Raw genomic sequence first — 12,260 nt, forward strand, 5'->3', positions numbered from 1 at the left:
TTCTGCTCACACTCCGGGTCCCTTCCTCCGTGGAGACATTCCCGGGCCAGCTACAGCCCTTCCGCTCCCCTGTCTCGGTCTCAGGGGATCTGACTCTGACTACGCATTTATTTTCTTTTTCTTTCATTTTCTTTTATTTTGGGGGAGGGGCGTGGTTGGGCCACACCTGGCTTTGTTCGGGACTTACTCCTGGCTCTGTGCTCAGGAATCACTCCTGGTAGTGCTCGGGGGAGCGTAGGGGATGCCGGGATGGAACCACGTGCAAGGCCAAGGCCTCTGGGTGATGCTATTGCGTTTCTTTAAAGCCCCTCCCAGTCAGACCAGCCTCCTCCCGCAGCCTCTGCCCTCAGTGGGCCTCCCTGCCTCTCCCGCGGGTCCTTCCACCCCGCCACAGGCGCTCAGATATAAGAATTGGGGCATGGGGAGCTCAGGTTTTGCCTGAAGAAGGCCGGGATTTCAACCCTGGCCCTGCTGACCCCACCGACACCAGTCTGGTTCGGAGTAACCCCAGAGCATGGAGCAGGGGGCGCCCTCCGGCACTGCCAGCGTCATCCCCTCAACAGCAACAGCTACAACAACAACAACAACAAAGGGCTAAATGATGCCAAACGGGGAAAGAACTGAACTCTGGAGCTGGCAGTGGGCACAGGGGCCTTGGAGGGCTGGGAATGAATGGAATGGGCAGTTGTCAAGAAATGAGGGTGATGGGGCTGGAGCAATAGCACAGTGGGTAGGGCATTTGCCTTGCACGCAGCTGACCCGGGTTCGATTCCCAGCATCCCATATGGTCCCCTGAGCACCACCAGGAGTAATTCTTGAGTGCAGAGCCAGGAGTAACCCCTGTGCATTGCCAGGTATGACCCAAAAAGAAAAAAAAAATTAAAAAAAAAAAGAAATGAGGGTGAGCAGGGCTGGAGCGATAGCACAGCAGGGAGGGCGTTTGCCTTGCACGCGGCCGACCCGGGTTCGATCCCAGTATCCCATAGGGTCCCCTAGCATCGCCAGGAGTGATTCCTGAGTGCGGAGCCAGGAATCACCCCTGTACATCGCCGGGTGTGGCCCAAAAGGCAAAAAAAGAGAAAAAAAGAAATTAGGGTGACTTTTGGTTTTGGGGGGTCACATAAGGCGGTGCTCAGGGACTCCTGTTGATCGTCTCTGCAGGACCAAGGGCTGCTTTGAAGCCTTTTTTATTTTTCATTTTTGGGTGGTGGTTGTTGTTGTTTTAGTTTTTGGGCCACACACACACTGACTCCTGGCTCTGCGCTCAAGGATCATTCCTGAGGGTGCTGGGGGACGCTAGGGGATGACAGAGATCAAACCCAGGTCAGCTGTGTGCAAGGTAAATGCCCTTCCTGCTGTACTATTACTTCTTGCTCCAGCCGCTGCCTTGAAATCTGAATTTGAGATTTCAGAAACTCTTTGGGGCTATAGCGTCCCTGGTGATGGTTGGCCTAGACAAAGTTGGGGTTTGGGGGTTGCAGTGGGGGTGGGCTGGTATACACCAACAGGAGCTGGGTTCAGGGATCTCACCACCTCCCTCCACCCCCCTAACTCTGGAAGGGTGGCCGGACGGAGCTTTGGGTGTGGGGTTAAGATTCAAAGGTCTGAGACTCAGCTCAAGGATTTTCTAGACAATGGGCCGTGGGGGAGGGGCTGGTGGGCCAGAGGGGTGTGGGTGTGGGGGCGGGAGGGGGGGCTTGGCCTCCCCACACAGCCTGGTGCTGTAATCAGTGGCCACCAGGAGAAAAATGTTTGTGATAGATTGACACTTTTTTGTTTGTCCTCTTGGGACCACACCCGGCGGTGCTCAGGGCTTATTCCTGACTCTGAGCTCAGGGCTCACCCCTGGCGGGGCTCGGGGGACTGCACGGGGTCCTGGGGATCAGTGTCAGTTGCGTGCAAGGCAAGTGCCCTGCCTCTTGTATGACCACCTGGCTCAGCCTTCTGTTTAGAGGGGCCACACCCAGCAGTGCTTGGGGACCAGAGACACTTCTGGCAGTGTTCAGGGGCCACGTGTGGGGGGGCACTTTTCCCCCAAGGCCACCCCTCTGCCCCTTGGTGCCAGGGGTGGGTATCAGTGCCAGGAAGCCAAGCCTAGACCCTGCTTTGCTTAATATATGTTTGACCATTTGTACCATCTCCACAATCCCTAGTTCTGTGTTCGTTTTTCTGTTTGGGGCCGGCCACACCTCAGGGTACTTGGAGACTTATTCCTGGCACTTAATTTTGGTTTTGAGGTCACACTTGGGGGGCTCCTGCATGCAAAACATGTGCTCCAGTCCGTTGAACCTAGTTCATTTCTTTCTTTCTTTTTTTTTTTTTGCTTTTTGGGTCATATCCAGTGATGCACAGGGGTTACTCCTGGCTCTGCACTCAGGAATCACCCTGGTGGTGCTCAGAGGACCATGTGGGATGCTGGGAATCGAACCCGGGTCGGCCGCGTGCAAGGCAAACGCCCTACCCGCTGTACTATTGCTCCAGCCACTCATTTCTTTATTTTTGGGGCCGCACCCATTGATATTCAATGGTCACCCCTGGCAAGGCTGGGGAATGAAGTAGTTTGGGGAAATGAATCAGGATCGGCTGCAGGCAGGACAAGCACCTCACCCACTGTACAATCTCTCTGATTCCCTGACTCCCCCTTTCTAATTTTTTTTGGGCCACACCCATGGTGCTCAGGGCTTACTCCTGGTTCTGTGCTCAGGGATCACTCCTGCTGGTGCTCACTGGACCATAGGGGGTGCTGTCGATGAAACCTGGGTCCGATGTGTGCAGGGCAAATGTTTACCCACTGTACTATCTCTCTAGCTGCCCCTTATTATTTTTTCCCTCGTTAATTTGCAATGCGATACCCTAACTGTTGTACTGGAGCAATAGCACAGCGGGTAGGGCATTTGCTTTGCACGTGGCCAACCTGGGTTCGATTCTTCCGTCCCTCTCGGAGAGCCCGGCAAACTACTGAGAGTATCCCACCTGCATGGCAGAGCCTGGCAAGCTACCCGTGGCATATTCGATATGCCATAAACAGTAACAAATGTCACAATGGGGACGTTACTGGTGCCCGCGACAGTGCTACAGTGCTACCCTAACTGTTGACTTTTTGAAAGTTTGTGTCTTCCACCAGGAGTAATTCCTGCATGCAGAGCCAGAAGTAACCCCTGAGCACCATCAGGTGTAGCCCAATAAACAAAACAAAACAAAAAAATAAATCAAAGTTTTGTGGTTTAGTGGCTTTTTTTGTTTGTTTATTTTAATTGCATTCACGAGGTTTGGCAACCATCACTGATATCTGATTCTAAATTTTTTCCATCCACCGCTGAAAGAACCCTGTAGAACCACTTAACTGTCACCCTTCCCCCTTCCTTTCCCCACACAGTCCTTGGGATAATGGAATCAGACAATAAGAGCGCCTTGTGTCTGGTTTATGTCGTGAAGCATGTTTCCCGGGTTCATCCGTGTTGTAACGTCCCAGTCTCTAAATCTCAGGGCCCCCCATCTGGATGCAAGGTTGGGTTGAGTACTGGGGTTGGGGGCACCCCTGAAGCGAGGTGGGCAAGCAAGGAATAGGGAGGTGATCTGCTGCCCCCTTGTGGTGAGATAGCAGAACAGCAGCTCTCAGCCCGCTCCAAAGGATTCGAGGTGACTCTGCCCCACCCCTCAATTTTCTCCGCAAGAACCCACCCCTCAGCCAGCACAACTCTGGGGAATGCCAAGTCCGGAGAACTGTCTCTTAAACTTCTCCTCTGCCTTCCATGAGACTTCCGCGGCCCCATTTGCTAACGAGGTAGGATGTCACCCACTAGGGAAGTTCCAGTCTGCTCCCAGTGAAGTGCTCGAGTCTCATTCATTTGTTCTGACTAGGCTGGAGCTATAGTACAGTGGGTAGAGCATTTTCCTTGCACGCTGCCGACCCAGGTTCGGTTCCCAGCATCCCATATGGTCCCCTGCGCACGGCCAGGAGTAATTCCTGAGTGCAGAGCCAGGAGTAACCCCTGTGCATCGCCGGGCATGACCCAAAAAGCATTTTTTGTTACTAAGATCGTTGCTCTTATTACCAGTCGGAAAATAAGGTGACTCGGAGGAGTCCGAGCTCTGAAGTTTGGAGCACTGGGCACAAACATTGGCCCTGCTTCTTGCCAGCTGTGTGAACATGGTATATAAGTATATATGGGGGGCGGGGGTTGGGCAACAGCAACAGCCATCTGTGCTCAGGGCTTACTCTCGCTGCACTCAGGGGTCACTCCTGAGGGTGCTTGGGGGACCATACAAGGTTCTGGGGACCGAACCTGATTCGGCCACGTGGTAGGCAAATACCTTACCCGCTGTACTATTGCTGGCCCCAGTGTGTGATTTTTTTTTTTGGTTTGTTTTTTGGGTCACACCTGGCAGTTCTCAGGGATCACTCCTGGCAGTGATTGGGGGGCCAAATGGGATACCTGTGGAGGACCGAACCCGGTTGGCTGTGTGCAAGGCAAGCGCCCTGTTACTATCTCTCCAGCCCTGCTTTGCTTCCTCCTCCTCCTCCTCCTCCTCCTCCTCCTCTTCTTCTTCTTCTTCTTCTTCTCCTTCTCCTTCTCCTTCTCCTCCTCCTCCTCCTCCTCCTCTTCCTCCTCCTCCTTCTCCTCCTTCTCCTTCTCCTTCTCCTCCTCCTCTTCTTCTTCTCCTTCTCCTTCTCCTTCTCCTCCTCCTCCTCTTCCTCCTCCTCCTCCTCCTTCTCCTTCTCCTCCTTCTCCTTCTCCTTCTCCTCCTTCTCCTCCTCCTCTTCTTCTTCTCCTCATCCTCCTCGTCCTCCTCGTCCTCCAGGGCTCTGTTGGGAAGCAGAATGACCATTGTTGTGCCTGGCACCAAGCAAACCTTCTGTGGGTCTCTGGAGCTGATAGCTACATCCGTGATATGCCAGTGAATGTTTAACCACCAGTCTCTGCCAGCGAGCAGGCAGCTGGGAGCCTTGACCTACAGCATTTGCCAGTTTCCATGGTGTAAATATGCCCACCTGGGCTAAATGCTAGTGCCCCACGTGAAGTCGCTGCGCTTATTTGTGGGGAAGACGTGCCATTTCCATTTCCAGATGTGATGGCCGGAAATTCAGGATCACGGGCAATCACAAAAATGTGATCAAAACAATTAGGGCAGGAGGAGTATTTATGACCTCGCTTTAAATATAATTTAATTGCCTGATTGCACAATTTCATGGTTAATGGTGGCTGTGTTTACCACCAGTGCCCAAGTTCCCTGCGCCTCTGATAATCGCTCGCTGTAGTTGGCGATTGTCAGCCTCACACCTGTCCTTCAGGGTGGAAGCTGAGGCTCAGGCAGAAGCTTTGTCAGAGAGCGGTGGGGCTTGTAGCTGGCTCAAGGGCAGTGATTCTGGGGCAAGGACTCTGCCATGGCCTTTTCCCTTTCATCCCGACCTGGTGGGGAGAGGGTGTGTGTGGTCCCCAGAGCTCAAAGCTGTGATCTCCATTTGCCCATGAGGAGAGTGGGAGAGTGACCACACCCTGCAGGTCAACAGAACCCGCCCCGAGCCTTAGCCCTTGCAGCAGCCCTACCAGAGAGGAGCCCCACACGCCCTCCCCCTGACCCTGGAGACCGGGAAAGCAAAGCCTGGAAGGGCACGTGAGCGGGGGGGGGGGGGGGGGTGTCTAACAGCTGCACAGATTTCAAACCCAGCGCTGGGGTTTCGGGACAGAAGGCTGTAGCACCCCTCCCCCAACACCTGGTGGTGGTGGGGGAGGTCTGGAGCTACTGGGAGCACCGAGCAATGCCAGGAATGTTGGTCAGACTCCTCAAGCGTGCAGCCCAGACACCCTCTGCCCCTCAACAGCCTTGCCGGTGGACAGCGCACCCCCTGCCACATTATGGGGGGCTTCACTGCTTCCGTCTGTCCTTTCATCTCCAAACTCCATTCATTTCCTTCGGGGATGGGTCGATTCTTTCTGCCTCTGGGTCTTCAGCCCTTAGTGTCTGTCTGTTTGTCTGTGTATCTGCCTCAATTTCCTCCCCGCCGCCCCCCACCCGCGGCGGCGACTTGTCTCGGTTTTGGTTCCCTCTTCAAGACAGCGTGTCTCTGCCTGTCTCCATCTCTTTGTGTCTCTATCTCTGCGTCTCACTTCTCTCTCTTTTCCGGGGAGTCTCCACCCGCCTGTGAGAACCTGCACGGGAGAGACGCGCCCAGACCTGCCCCCGCCCCCGGAGCCCCCGGAGCCCCCGGCGGGCCCGGACCTGCACCTTTAAGAGCCGGCGGCAGGGGGCGTGGCCCAGACAGGCCCCGCCCCTCCAGCCCCGCCCCCTGACGTCCCTTCCTCCCCGGCCCCTCCGCCGCCTCCCTCCGCCGCCGCCCCGGCCGGCTCCGCGCCCCCTCCCCGGCCCCCGCCCGCCGCCCCCCGCCACCCCCCATGGCGCCCCAGACCCCCGCCGCGCCGGGCCACTAGGACCCTCAGCGTCCTCTTCCCTCCCCCCGCCCTGCCCCGTCTCCCGCGGCGCGAACCCGGGTGTCCACGGCGCCCAGCTTTTCGGCGCGCGTCCCCAGGCCGGCGGGGGGGGAGGGGACGAGAGGGGACCCCAGGAACCCCGCCCCCCCCACCCGGCCGCCCCGTGCCCCAGCACCCCGAGAAAAATGTCTTCGCGGACAGCGCTGGCCCCGGGCAACGATCGGAACTCGGACACGGTGAGTGGGGCCCGGCCCCTCGGGGAGCCCGACCCGACCCGGTCCGGACGCCCCGGCCCTCGCCGCGCCGGCCCCTGCCCGGGTCTGCCCGGCCCGGCCCGCCGGCTGCCCACCGAGCCCGACTTCCAGGTCGCTTGACCCTCCCCCACGCCTCAGCCCAGCCCGACCCCTGGGGGCGCCCCTCCACCGGGCACCCTGCGCTCGCCCCTCTGCGCCCCGCTTCCGCTCGGGTCTCTGCGCCGCAGGAAGCCCCCTCCCCCGGCGCCGCGACCCTCCCTCCGCCGGGCCGCCGAGCCCCTTCCCCGGCCGGCGCCCGCCGCCGGGAACGCGCCCCCCCTGCGGCCGCCGCACTCCTCACCCCGCGGCCCGGCCTGGCCCGCGCCCAGGAAGGCCCGGCCCGTGCCCGCCTCTGGCTCCGGCCGGGCCGCCGTGGGCCTGGCCGCCGGCTCCCCCGGCAGCCCCCCGCCTCGCCTTCCCGGCCCTCCTGGCCTCGGGGAGCCTCCAGCGCCCCTGTGGGCACCCCCCTCCGGAGCAGCTGGGCTCCACCTTGGCTGGGCCCGGGGACCGTGCTCGTTGTGAGCTCAAGGACTCCATTCCCAGGCCGGCTCCCCGGGAGCTCTGGCCCGGGGCTCCTGGCGCCCTGGGCCCCCCGGATGCTTCCAGGACCCCAGCTGCCGACTTCCTCCCCCAGGAACCCTCTGCCTTCAGACAGCTGGCCCCAGCCCGATCCTGGACGGGGACCTGTCTGTAGCTGTGTCCAGGGTCCAGGCCTGCCCTCTGCCAGCGCCCCACCTTCAGGCGAGCCCCCCCCAACCCCGACCCCCAGATCCCCCTGGGCCAGACCCCTCCCTGTAGAACCCCACAGTGGCCCATCTCCTGGCCTGCTTCTTCCCCGGCTCCGCCTCTCTTTCTGTGGGGTGGGGGCCGTGTCTGTCCCCACCTAGGAAGCCCTTTCCTCAGTTTCAGAGCCTCAAAGCCAGGCCCAGATCCTTCAGACTCGGGGTGCATCCGGGAGCCGAGCCTGGCTCTCGGCTCTCTTGGGGTCTGTGTGCTGCATCCCTGCCTTCTCCCCAAGTTTTTAGGCCTCAGAGCACCCCCCCAGACTCAGCCTTTACACCTGGGAAGCCTGACGCCCAGACTTCTGTGCCCGCCCTTGTTGGCCCCTTACAAGGGCTGCTCCGGGAAGCCCCCTCCCTTCCCTGTTAGCATTTGCTCCAGCGGTGTGCCCCGGAACCCCGACTCCCACCGCACCATGTGTACCACCCTCGCTCCACCCCATTCTGCTTACTCTCAGCTCTTCCCAAGGTCTCCCACCTCATGGGGGGCTCTCCTTGGAGGTTGGCCATCAGGTACCCCTGCACACTCACACCCTTGGATGTCCACTACTGAGGGCTGTCTCTGCCTGCTCCCCGCTCAGGGCCCCCCTCACGGACGCCATCCCCCAGAGTAGGGGCAGGTCTTATTGAGGACCCCCTCCCCCAAGACACTCTAGGTCATGCCAGGGAGCCTCCAGGCCGGTGAGGCCACCAGCTGGGCCTGGCTTCCCGCTCTGAGCCTTAGTTGCCTGCCTTGGCGGGCAGAGTGGGTGCCCGCGAGCCAGGCCCCTCGGACGCTGCAAACTCCACACACGGTGGCTGTGGAAGTGAGTCAGACGCCGGGTTCCCAGCCCGGAGCCGCTGGTGCTGGCGCCTTCCTGAGCGGGGCAGAGCTGCACTCCGTGGGAACCTCGCGTGGCTTCATTCACCGCGGGGTCCGCGGCTGCAGGGGGGTGGTGATGATGCGAGGTTGTGAGTGAGCTCGGCTAGGCTGCTCTTATCATTATTATCATCTCTGGATCTTCCTGATAAGCCTGGGCCCAGCTGCAGCCCCTCCCTCGCTGGGTGACCTCGGGCTAGTGACCTCACCTCTCTGAGCACTGGTTTCCTCACCTCTGCCCGCTCCTGCCAGTACCTCCTCCTCCTCCTCTTGTTTGGGCGTCCTGGGGCTCACATCCTCTTCTGCCCAACTCAGTCTCCAAGATCCTCATTGGGTCCTGGGGAGCCGGGAGCGAGCCTCCCCTCTCTGAGGTTGCCTCTTCCCCCCATGCCCCCTGGATGTCAGGCCAAGTGGGGTCAGGCTCCCCCACCCTCTGCCACTCAGCTTCTGCAGATCCGATAGCAGCCAGCCCAGCACTGGGGGGGCCCGTCGGTGGTACTGGCCAGTTACAACCCCCACCAGTCCCTGGGGGTCCTGTCACCTGCTGCCCCTTTGAGCGGGTCCCTCAACCACACTGCCCTGGGGGGGGGGACCTTGCAGTGCTTCTCTCCGTGGCACTTGGGGGTCCGGCCAGGCTCTGGGTCTCCCTGTCGGTCCCTGGAGGGGACAGCGTCAGGAAGGGAGGCAGAGCCTGTGCGTCTACCCCAGGTGGCAAGGTCCAGCCAGAGGCCAGGGCGGGCCTGCATGGGCTGTGTCACCTCCACAGGGCACCTTCTCTCGCCCAGCCTCAGTTTCCTCTTTGGCTTGGGCAGTGGCAGATGCCCCTCCCCCTCCCCCCTCCCCTCGGGCGTGCCCTGTCCTCTAGGTGCCTATTAGCCTGGGCTGGGCTCAGGGTCAAGGGCGCTTCATAAAACACACACGAGTGTGTTTGAGGGCTCGGTGGGAGTCAGGGTTTCCGACCTACTTGGGATGCAGAAGGGACCCAGGCAGCTCCCCAAAAGGAGCATCAGTCCTGGGACACATCCCGGTGCCCCCTGCCTCCCTCTGTACCCTCTGGTCCCCCCTGCCCTCCTCCTGAGAAGGACACGGGGTGCCCAGACTCTGAGCAGACACCCCCCCCCCCCCTTGGCTGGGACTTCCAGCTCCACTGTCACCCTGGGGCTGGCAACCAGGGCAGGGCAGCCTGGAGCAGGCAACCGTGCGCGGGGGAGAGGCCTGGGAGGGGACAGGGCAAGCAGGGACAGAGTGTGACCACTGATGGGAGGGGTCAGGAGCCCCAGCATCTCTTTCTGGTCAGGCAACAGTGTTTGCAGAGACCAGCATCCTAGGACAGGTCAGTGGTTACAGTGTTGGCATCCACTTGTGGGGGCCGTGAAGACTGGAGTGAGATATCGGGGATCTTGGAGTAAAATGTGGTCATGGGTTTGCAGTAAAGGGGGGAGGGCGTCCTGCATGGGGCCAGGACAATGCTGAGAACAGCCAGGAGTTCAGGCTGAGATTAAAGCTGGGTGGGGAGCTACAGCTCGGCATTCAAACCTTGAGGCATGAATCATGAGTTCGAGTCCCTGTACTGAACCCAAACAGGGCTGGAGGCAGAGCTAGTATGGTGGGGAGGGCATCTGCCTTGTACAGGACCAATTGGGTGCGATCCCCGGCACCACGAGTATGATCCCTCGAGCCCTGCTGGGAGTAAGCCGTGAGCGGAGGAGGGTCGGAGCAGAGCACAGCCGCCCCAGGTTCAGTCCCCAGAACCCCATATGGTGTCCAAGCCTACCAAGAGTGATCCCTGAGTGTAGAGCCAGGAGTAAGTCCTGAGCACTGCCAGGTGTGGCCTCAAAACTACGACTAATAAGAACAATAATAATCGAAAAAGAGTAGTTGGTGGGGCTGGAGTGATAGCACAGCAGGTAGGGCGTTTGCCTTGCACGCAGCCAACCTGGGTTCGAGTCCCAGCATCCCATAAGGTCCCCTGAGCACTGCCAGGAGCGATTCCTGAGTGCAGAGCCAGGAGTAACCCCTGAGCATCGCCAGGTGTGACCCAAAAAGGAAAGAAAAAGGAAAAAAGAGTAGTTGGAGTAGAGGGCAGTTGGGCTGGGGGCCGGGGGGTCGGGGCGTTCGCTCGGGAGGTGTCTGTGGAGTGAGCGGTGGGGGCCTGGGTTGGGCAGGGAGCACTGGCGTGGCCTCGGACGGAGCCCAGAGCTCAGGCCTCACACCTCCCCCTCCCCCTCCCCAGCATGGCACCCTGGGCAGTGGCCGCTCCTCGGACAAAGGGCCCTCCTGGTCTAGCCGCTCCCTGGGCGCCCGCTGCCGCAACTCCATCGCCTCCTGCCCCGAGGAACAGCCCCACGTGGGCAACTACCGCCTGCTGAGGACCATCGGGAAAGGCAACTTCGCCAAAGTGAAGCTGGCGCGGCACATCCTCACGGGCCGGGAGGTGAGTGCGCGTGCGCGTGCGGATGGGCGGTGAGCGTGCGCGCGTGCGGGTGGGGCGGGGGCTGGGGCAGCCCCTGGCGGTCAGCTTGGGCGGGATGGCCCCCTCTTCCCCGCTCGCCCACCCCCGAGGGGCCCAGGCGTTTACAGAACACCCTCAGCAGCTGAAGCCAGTCCCAACAGCCGTGGAACCTCGGACCCCAGGCAGCACCTCGCACAATAGTGCAGTGGGAGGGCGCCTGCCTGGCTCGCGGGGTGAGGCCTGAGCTCTGGGCTCCAGCCAAGGCCGCGCCCGCGTTCCGAGCCCAACCCAGCTCCCCCGTCTCTCACTCCAAAGCGGGTCCGATCCCCGGCACCACATGTATGATTCTCTCAAGCCTTGCCAGGGGCAGGGTTTGATGCTCCTCACCTTGTCTGGGCCTCGAGCCCGTCAGGAGTGACCCTTGAGCACTGCTGCGGGGATCCCTATAACCAAGAGAACACAACTGTGACTTTCGTACCTCAGCAGCCTCCCCCTGTTGCGGTGCGGACTTGGGGGTGTCGGCAGACCTTCCAGCGGTTTTTCGGGGAGCGTGGGAGGTGGTAGGAGTCCCCACACAATGCAGGCGCGGGGTCTGGCTACAGGGTTGCGGAGAGCCGAGCGCACACCTGTAACCTAGTCTACATGCATCCCCGCATGCGGGTCCGCGGGGAAGGACACGCCCCCGTCCTGCCCTCTCGGCTGCCCGGGCTACACCTGCGACCACCCCCAGTGGTTTTATGGGCAAATGCCCGGGAAGTTTCAGCTTCCTGCCAGCCATGCAGGGCCCAGAGCAGGCGGCTGTGCGGAATAGGGCGAGGCGACACACAGCGTCCTCGCCCTCTAGGGCCATCGCCTTGGGACGGCCGTGGCACCCTGGGGACGCAGAGCCGCCTGCCGACAGTTGGGCTTCTCCCCGGAATGCTTCATTCCCTTCAGATTGACAATTAATTCATTGGCTTCCCCGCACTTCCAGATTCCAGGAGCCGAGCCATATGATCGGCGCCATACTGGCGTGAGCAGTGGCTGGCGCAGCGAAAAGCCCCTCCCCCTCCGAGAACGCGTCATCCCCCTGCTGTGGGTCTGAACCGGATTGCAGGGCCCTGTGGGAGGACCCCCTCCCCCCCACCCCGTGGGAGAACTCTGTGGCAGTGGGGCCTGCCGCTGGCAGTGCTCAGGGGTCCATGCAGGACTGGGGACTGGACCCGGGGCTCTCTCAGACAAAGCTCGTGCATTAGCCCTGTGAACCATCGCCCAAGCCCTCCGCTTTGAGGGAGGGGAAGGAGGCAGAGCCCGCAGTGCTTGTGGGGGGGGGCTTTTTAAAAAAATTCTTTTTGGGTCACACCCAGCAATGCTCAGGAGTTACTCCTGGCTCTGCACTCAGGAACTACTTCTGGCGGTGCTCAGGGGACCATATAGGATGCCGGGGATCGAACCCCGGTTGGCCTT

At 60.7% G+C, this 12,260-nt stretch overlaps 1 protein-coding gene across 2 annotated transcripts in view; it reads left to right on the top strand.

Annotated features, from left to right (window-relative positions):
- Positions 1-6,385: 6,385 nt before the first annotated feature.
- The window catches only part of MARK4 (microtubule affinity regulating kinase 4), a 29,314-nt gene continuing 23,439 nt past the window's right edge, over positions 6,386-12,260 (top strand). For both annotated transcript variants that reach the window (XM_055145707.1, XM_055145708.1), the window contains exons 1-2: positions 6,386-6,667; positions 10,596-10,796. In XM_055145707.1, the coding sequence (XP_055001682.1) occupies positions 6,617-6,667; positions 10,596-10,796 (252 nt within the window). In that variant the 5' untranslated portion in view covers positions 6,386-6,616. The remainder of the gene's footprint in view (positions 6,668-10,595; positions 10,797-12,260) is intronic.

Source organism: Sorex araneus, chromosome 8, assembly GCF_027595985.1.
Source record: "Sorex araneus isolate mSorAra2 chromosome 8, mSorAra2.pri, whole genome shotgun sequence".
NCBI classification, from domain to species: domain Eukaryota; kingdom Metazoa; phylum Chordata; class Mammalia; order Eulipotyphla; family Soricidae; genus Sorex; species Sorex araneus.